This window comes from Pteropus alecto, unplaced genomic scaffold (assembly GCF_000325575.1).
Source record: "Pteropus alecto unplaced genomic scaffold, ASM32557v1 scaffold14, whole genome shotgun sequence".
NCBI lineage: Eukaryota > Metazoa > Chordata > Mammalia > Chiroptera > Pteropodidae > Pteropus > Pteropus alecto.
This window is the reverse complement of record NW_006436810.1, coordinates 18,869,775-18,877,172: the sequence shown is the minus strand read 5'-3', so window position 1 is coordinate 18,877,172 and position 7,398 is coordinate 18,869,775. Positions and strand designations below refer to the sequence as shown.

Genomic DNA, 7,398 nt, shown 5'->3' with positions numbered 1-7,398 from the left:
CGAGGCTTGTTTTCCTTGTTCTCCCATCGTTCTGTCGAGAAGTCGATTCATTTGTTGATCTTTTTGAAGAGCCAGCTTTTGGTTTCCTCCGTTTTTCTGTGTTGTGTCTATCGATTTCTGTTCTGATCCTTATTATTTCCTCCTCGCTACTTGGCGCTTTTTTCCCTCCGTCCCCCACCCCCGCGGTCACCGACTCGAGGTCTCTCTTGTTTCCTGGTCGGGGCATCTACTGATACATTTTGTTCTAAGTGCTTCTTCAGCAGCATCACATAAATTTTTATTTGTTGCTTCATTTTCATTCAGTTCAAAATACTTTATAATCTTACCTCGTTTTGTCTGACTTTATCGTGGTGAGAACACGTGGTGCGTATCATTGCCGACGGCGTCGTGCTGGTTGGGGGCCTTCCAGGGTTCGTTCCTCTTGCTGACGGAATCTTTACGCCTGTCGGTTAGTGGGACAGTTTGGACCTTCCCTGACCTCTTTCCTGTCACTCAGAGATCACCGTCCTTTGTTGCCTGATGTCCGGTGTCTTGCAGACATACATTTTGCCCGTTTTTGTCGCGAACGTCGTCTGTCGTGCCCACGCCGTGGCTGTGTGGGAGACCGCGTCTGGTCCCGCGGCTCTGTCGTGGCTGGAAAGGGAAGCGGCAGCTCAGTGTTAATTTTCTGGCCTTCCTGCAGGCGGACCTCGTTGTATTGCGCTTCACTGTATAAGCTCCACAAATGTTACGTTTTTTACAAATGGAAGGCAAGACCCACCACCGGCACGAAGACGACGACTCACTTTCCCCGAGACTCCGCAGTCTGGAATGGAGCCGCAGTGTCTCCGGAGCCCGCCTGTGCCCTCTGACCTCTCCCCACTCTCAGGTGTGAACACCCGGCTAGTGCGGGCTGTTCATCTCCTGCATCTGAACTTGCCAGAGCCGAAGGGTAACCGAGCTTGTTTTCAGAAGCAGTGGTGACGGCGATGAACTGCTCCCTTTGCCCTAGGTTAGAGTTGTCACCCCGAGGACCAGGAAACCCACTCCCTTTCTCCTCTCTTCCTACCCCCCAGGAGACACCTGCTGTCCCTCTGCCACTCTCGGGAGCTCCCCTCAGGCAGGGCCGCTGGTGGCAGGTGCGTGACTGAGGTTCTGAGAGGTGTTTATCTCGCGAGTGCCCATGTTTTAGGAAGACCCTGTGCCTTGGTTTCTGGCGACAACAAATGAAAGTGTAGTCTGAATGAGCCGCAGGGCTGAGATGGAGCCGGACATTCTAACTCATTTGTTGGAGGCCACAGAGGGGGACAAATGACTGCATTTGAAGACCAAGGGCATTAAGCCACGCCTTCCGTGAACCATGCCGTGAACACAGCTGGTCGTCAACAAGGCTCTTGCTCCTGTTGACCGCAGACGGATCGTGATGCTGTCGAGACACACGAGGCCCCTTTCCCTCTGCTGGTTGCCGGACGCGTCACACGGACGGAGCCCGATGCTGACCCTGGCGCCAGAACTTCCCAGACGCCTGAAGGGGGCGGTTTTGCGGCCTGCAGTGCAGGTGGGAACAGACGTCTGGACAGAGCGCCGGTCACGGTCACGGTCTGTCCTCCCTCCTGACCCAGCTCAGACCCCGCCTCCACCCCATGGCCTTTGTCTTCGTCTCCCGGAGCAGGCACCGCGGGCACCGCGACGTGGTGCCCTTGTCTCCAGTGCGGGAGAGTGCTGTTTGCCGAACGATGGCTGAATTGGGCCACTCGGTTCCCCGTCCGGAGCTCGCTCATGCTTGTTGATGGCCGTGCCGTTGTTTGGGACATTTCAAAAAAATGCCTTGCCCCGGTTTATGCGTTCAAAACGTATTTAGTTGATGCCACCTTTTCCTAACCTTGTGACAGTGACAAGGTGCACAATTCTTTGTTTCTCAGACGCAGCCATGCCCATGTCCCCAGCTGTGCCTCTGCTCTTGGCCTTGACCCCCTTTCCTGGACCTTCGACCCTTCCCAGGTGTAGGATCTTCGTGGGCTGTGACCCCACTTCAGAGGCAGAAGGGGATTTTGTGTCGTGTTAGAGTCGAGTCTTGCAGGTCTCGGGAGGTTCACGGAGGGGCGTCGGCCGGCACTGATAATTTGAGAAAGGCGACGCTGAGCTCTGTAGAGTTCGGACTCCGACTCGAGTGGCTGCAGCTTTGTCAGACTAAAGGGGGCGTCCCTGTTTACCAGCCGCCACCCACGCAGTGAGTGCTGCGCAGAGGGCTCGTGTATCTCCGGTCCCTAAAAGGAGGTAGTTGGATATAATCCTCAGAGGGGGCAGTTCCTCGGACGTTAAACCCTAGGAGACTGACCCACACTGTGATGTAACCCTCTCTGGGTTCCTTTATGCCCCAGGGCTTCCGGCCACCCTGCTGAGCCTCGGTCCAGGCCAGGCCCGGGGGTGACAGCCTGCCATGCCGTGCGCAGGAGCGGGCTGGGGTTCACCCGTCTGCGCCTAGTCCTTACTCCGAAAAGGAGCCCTTAAAAAATATCTGTGAGGCTTATTTCCTGCCACAAATTGTTTCGTTGCATGAAATTAATTTTTGTGAGTTTTTTGTACACGTAGGTCACTCTGGCTCCCAACCCTCCACCATGATCTTCTCATAGATCCTTTTAGTGCAGTCGGGTGTCCTGGCAAACGCCACCAAGTGAAGGGAGATGTTTGGAGCACAGTGGCCTCGCGGTGGCAGCAGACGCCCCGGGTGCCCGCCTCCTCCCCCAGCGGGCCCGCGGGGGCTGTGTCCTGTGGGGAGGGGGCACACGCCGTGAATGGCCACGGGCTCTAAGCCTCCCAGAAACGCCTCTTGGGTCGGCGGGATTTTCGTGTTCCTCCTGCGCCTGAAGCGAGCACAGCGCCCGCGGGCGGGGCCTCCGCTCAGGGTTGACGCCTGCGTGGTAGCCGATGACATGCGACTGCACGTTGACTTGCAGGGTTATTTTTAACCTCCGATGTGTAGTTTCTGGGAGTTTGCGTGGATGAACTGCTCGGCTGAAACAGCTTTGCAGTGTGTTGGGATGCAGACCAGCAGACCAGGGCCCTGAAGGAAATGGGCGGGTGGCCCGCCGTGACCCCGGCACATCCCTCTTGGGAGACCTTCTGTCCAAGCAGGAGTTGAAGGCCTTGTGGCCCTCAGGACCTGTGCCAGCTTGCTGGCCTTGCTCCCAGATGAGTACGCACGACTCTTCCAGCCGCAGAAAATGGCCGGCTGGAGTGATGGGCACGGGCTGGCGGGGAGCGAGCCATTCTGAGTAACGAGCCGGTGGCCGTGGCTTCATTGGTGCCCGCAGAGAGGACCTGAGAGGTCCTGCCCAGCAGCTGCCCCCAGCGCTCAGCCCTGCACTGCTCTGGCCCCTGGGGACCCAGGCCCTGCGCCCACACGTGCCCCAGTCCTGTTGGCCACCTCAGGTGCCCATCCTGCCCCTCCCTGTCTCTGACGTCGACTGCTCTGAACCGAAGTGCAGTCCCGCAGGACTCTTCGGTTTTTATGTGTCTGGCTCATTTCATCTGCACGATGCCCTCCAGGTTCATCCACGTCGTAGCGTATTCCGCTGCTCTGAACCGAAGTGCAGTCCCGCAGGACTCTTTGGTTTTTATGTGTCTGGCTCATTTCACTCCGCACGATGCCCTCCAGGTTCATCCACGTCATAGCATATTCCAGAATCTCCTTCCTGTCTAAGGCTGAATAACACTCCGCTGTGCGGGTGGGCCACGTTTTGCTTACCCGTTCATCTCTCGATGGCGCTCGGGTTGCTCCCATGGCTCAGCTGTTGTGCGCAATGCTGCTGTGAACACGGCGGGCAGATATCTGTCTGACACTCTGCTTTCAATCCTTTGGGGTAAATACCCAGAAGGGGGGTTGCTGGATCAGGTGGTAGTTCTATTTTTAATTTTTTCAGGGACCTGCGCGCTGTTTTCCACAGCGACTGCAGCATGCTGCATCCCCACCAGCAGTGCTGGGGGACCCACTTTCTCCACAGCCTCACTGACGCTCGCCATCGTCTGATTGTTTTTTTAATAGTAGCCACCCTGATGGGTGCGGAGTTGAACCTAAGTGTGGTTTTGATTTCCATTTCCCTAATGACTAATGACATTGAGCATATTTTCGCGTGTTTATCGGCCATCTGTATATCTTCTTTGGAGAGATGTCTATTTGATTCCTTTGCCCCCTTTAAAAATTGGATTTTATTTTTCAGTTATATTCTTTATATATTCTAGATACAAGTCCCTTCTTAGATACGTGATTCGCAAAGATTTTCTCTCAGTCTGTGGGGTGCCCTTTCATTTTGTTGACTGTACTTTGAAACACAGATGTTTTTAAAATTTTCAACTTGAATTTAACTTTTCAACTTTATTGAGATATTGATATATAAAAGTTTAAGGAGTATAGTGTTATGACTTGATACACGTATACGTTACAAAATGATCATGACGATAAGGTTAGTTAACACCTCCATCCCTACACACAATTACTGTTTTTTGTGGTTTTAATATTTAGACCTACTCTCTTAAGAACTTTCAATATGTCTTACAGTGTTTTCAGTTATAGTCACCATGCTGTGCATTACACCCCACGGTATTCATCTCAGCTGGAAGTCTGCACCTTGGACCAGCATCTCCGTATTTCCCACCCCGGTTACAGGCAACCACCATTGTCTTCACTATGTCTATGCGCTCAGCTTTTTTAGGTTCCACACGTTAAGTGAACACATATAGTGTCTGTCTGTCTTTGGACCGATTTCACTCAAGGTTCGTACATGAGGCAGAAGGCGAAGCGCCCTCTGCTCTCGCCGACGCGCCGCCCTCGCGCATGCGCGCGCGGCTCCCGCGCCCGGGCCTGCGCGTCTAGGTCATGCCCCTCTCGCTCTCGCCCTAGACTTTGACCCTCGCCACTTCTGGCACTGGAGCAGCTTCGCGGACTACGTGCAGTGCGTCCTGGCCTTCACGGGCGCAGCGGGCTACATCACGTACCTGTCCATCGACTCGGCCATGTTCGTGGAGACGCTGGGCTTCCTGGCGGTGCTGCTCGAGGCCATGATGGGCGTGCCGCAGCTGTGCCGCAACCACCGCCACCGCTCCACGGAGGGCATGAGGTAGGCGCGCGCGCCCGCCGCCAGGGCGCCCCCGCGGCCAGTGCAAGTCAAACGTGTCGAAGTCTGGCCGCTTCGTTTTCAACGATATTTGTAAAACTGCCAGTTAAAGAGCAGTGCGGGTGTGAACGCATCGGGCCTTTGACCTCTCGATGCCTGAGCCCTGCGTTAGTGTGACACAGGACGGGAGGGTGGCACCCTCGTGAAGCATGTAGCTGTCGTGGGGCTGGGAGCTGGTCCTCCAGAGCTGTTGAGCCAGAAGCGTCAGAGCCGGAGGAAGGCGCTGAGTGTAGAGGGGAGACCGGGAGGCGGGGCGAGCAGGCTCCACCCACAGAGCGCAGTGTGCAGTGTGTTTGTGCAGCGTGTGCGGTGTGCAGAGTGTACAGAGTGTGCAGACTGTGCAGTGTGCATAGTGTGCAGTGTGGGCAGTGTGGGCAGTGTGTTGTGTGGACAGAGTGTGCACAGAGTGCAGTGTGGGCAGTGTGTAGTGCGGGCAGAGTGTGCAGTGTGTGCAGAGTGTGCAGAGTGTGCAGTGTGGGCAGAGTGTGCAGTGTACAGAGTGTGCAGTGTGCAGAGTGTGCATAGTGCATAGTGTGCAGAGTGTGCAGTGTGCAGAGTGCACAGTATGCTGAGTGTGCAGAGTGGGCAGTGTGGGCAGTGTGCAGAGTGTGCAGTGTGGGCAGTGTGTAGTGTGGGCAGAGTGTGCAGAGTGCATAGTGTGCAGTGTGCAGAGTGTACAGTGTGCAGAGTGTATAGTGTGCTGAGTGTGCATAGTGCATAGTGTTCAGAGTGTGCAGAGTGTGCAGTGTGGGCAGTGTGCAGAGTGTATAGTGTGCTTAGTGTGCATAGTGCAGAGTGTGCAGAGTGTGCAGTGTGGGCAGTGTGTAGTGTGGGCAGAGTGTGCAGAGTGTGCAGTGTGCAGAGTGCGCAGTGTGCTGAGTGTGCTGAGTGTGCAGAGTGTGCAGTGTGGGCAGTGTGTAGTGTGGGCAGAGTGTGCAGAGTGTGCAGTGTGCAGAGTGCGCAGTGTGCTGAGTGTGCTGAGTGTGCAGAGTGTGCAGTGTGGGCAGTGTGTAGTGTGGGCAGAGTGTGCAGTGTGCAGAGTGTTTACCGTGGGCAGAGTGTGCCGACTGCGCACAGAGGCAACTGGGCTTCTCGAGGCGGATGGGCTCTCAGGAAACAAGTCTAGCATATGTTTTATTTATTTTTATTTTTAATTAATTTTTAAAAATTAGTTTCAAGTGTATAGTACATAGCATATGTTTTATTAAATTGACACCAACGTATTTCATTGCTTTTGAGCAACTGTAATTGATATTGTAGTTTTAATTTCATGTTCCATATATTCATTGCTGGCATATAGAGATACAGTCCATTGAACTGTATCCACTCAGTTCATTGTTTTGTTGATTTTTCTATATTAAACTTTAATGATATTTGCTCTTTATTTAGATTATTAAGATAAGACTTTTTCTTTTTTCTAAGTAAGCATCTAGTGCTGTAAATACCCGTTAGTGCTGCTTTAGCTGTCTCACAGATTTTGGTGTTTTATTTCCATTTTCATTCGTAACTACGGATGTTTATTTCCTTTGAGACTTACTCTTTGATCTGTATTTAGCAGTGTGTTGTATAATCGTGTATAGAGATATTCTCCACGTGTTTAGAGATTTTTTTTGTTGTTTTTCCATTATTTCTTTCTAATTTGATTGTATTATGTTTAGAGTACACACTCTGTATGATTTCAATTATCTTAAATGTGTCTAAATTTGTCTTATGGCTCAGAATATGGCCCATCTCGGTATGTGTTCTGTGGGTACTTAAAAAGAATGTGTTTTCTGATATTGTCGAGTGGAATGTTCTCTATTTATTAGAGTCTGTGTTGATGATGGTGTTGAGTTTTATATTGCTTCTTTCTTGCCTAGTTCCATCTATTGTTGAGAGAGGAATGTTGAAGACTACAGCTGTGATTGTGGATTTGTCTATTTCTAGTTTTAGTTCTAGTAGCTTTGGGTTCAGATATTTGGCAGCTTTGCCATTCGGTGAATACACATTTAGAATTATTGTGGCTTTTTGTTGATTGGCCCTTTTATCATTATATTATTCCCTCTCCGTCTCTGGTAATTTTTTTTTGCTCCGAAATATGCTTTATCGTCTAATATCAATATAGCTGTTGCTGCTTTCTTTGATTAATATTTGCATAATATATGTTTTTTCATTCTTTTACTTTCAACCTGCCTATACCATTATATTGGAAGTGAGCTTCTTGTAGATAGCATATAGTTGGGTCGTGTTTTTTTTTTAATGCATT

At 51.7% G+C, this 7,398-nt stretch overlaps 1 protein-coding gene across 1 annotated transcript in view; it reads left to right on the top strand.

The window, feature by feature from the left end:
- Positions 1-7,398, top strand: part of PQLC1 (PQ loop repeat containing 1) — a 28,081-nt gene that overhangs the window by 13,687 nt on the left and 6,996 nt on the right. The window contains 1 exon segment of the mRNA XM_025048137.1: positions 4,880-5,096. Coding sequence (XP_024903905.1) covers positions 4,880-5,096 — 217 coding nt within the window.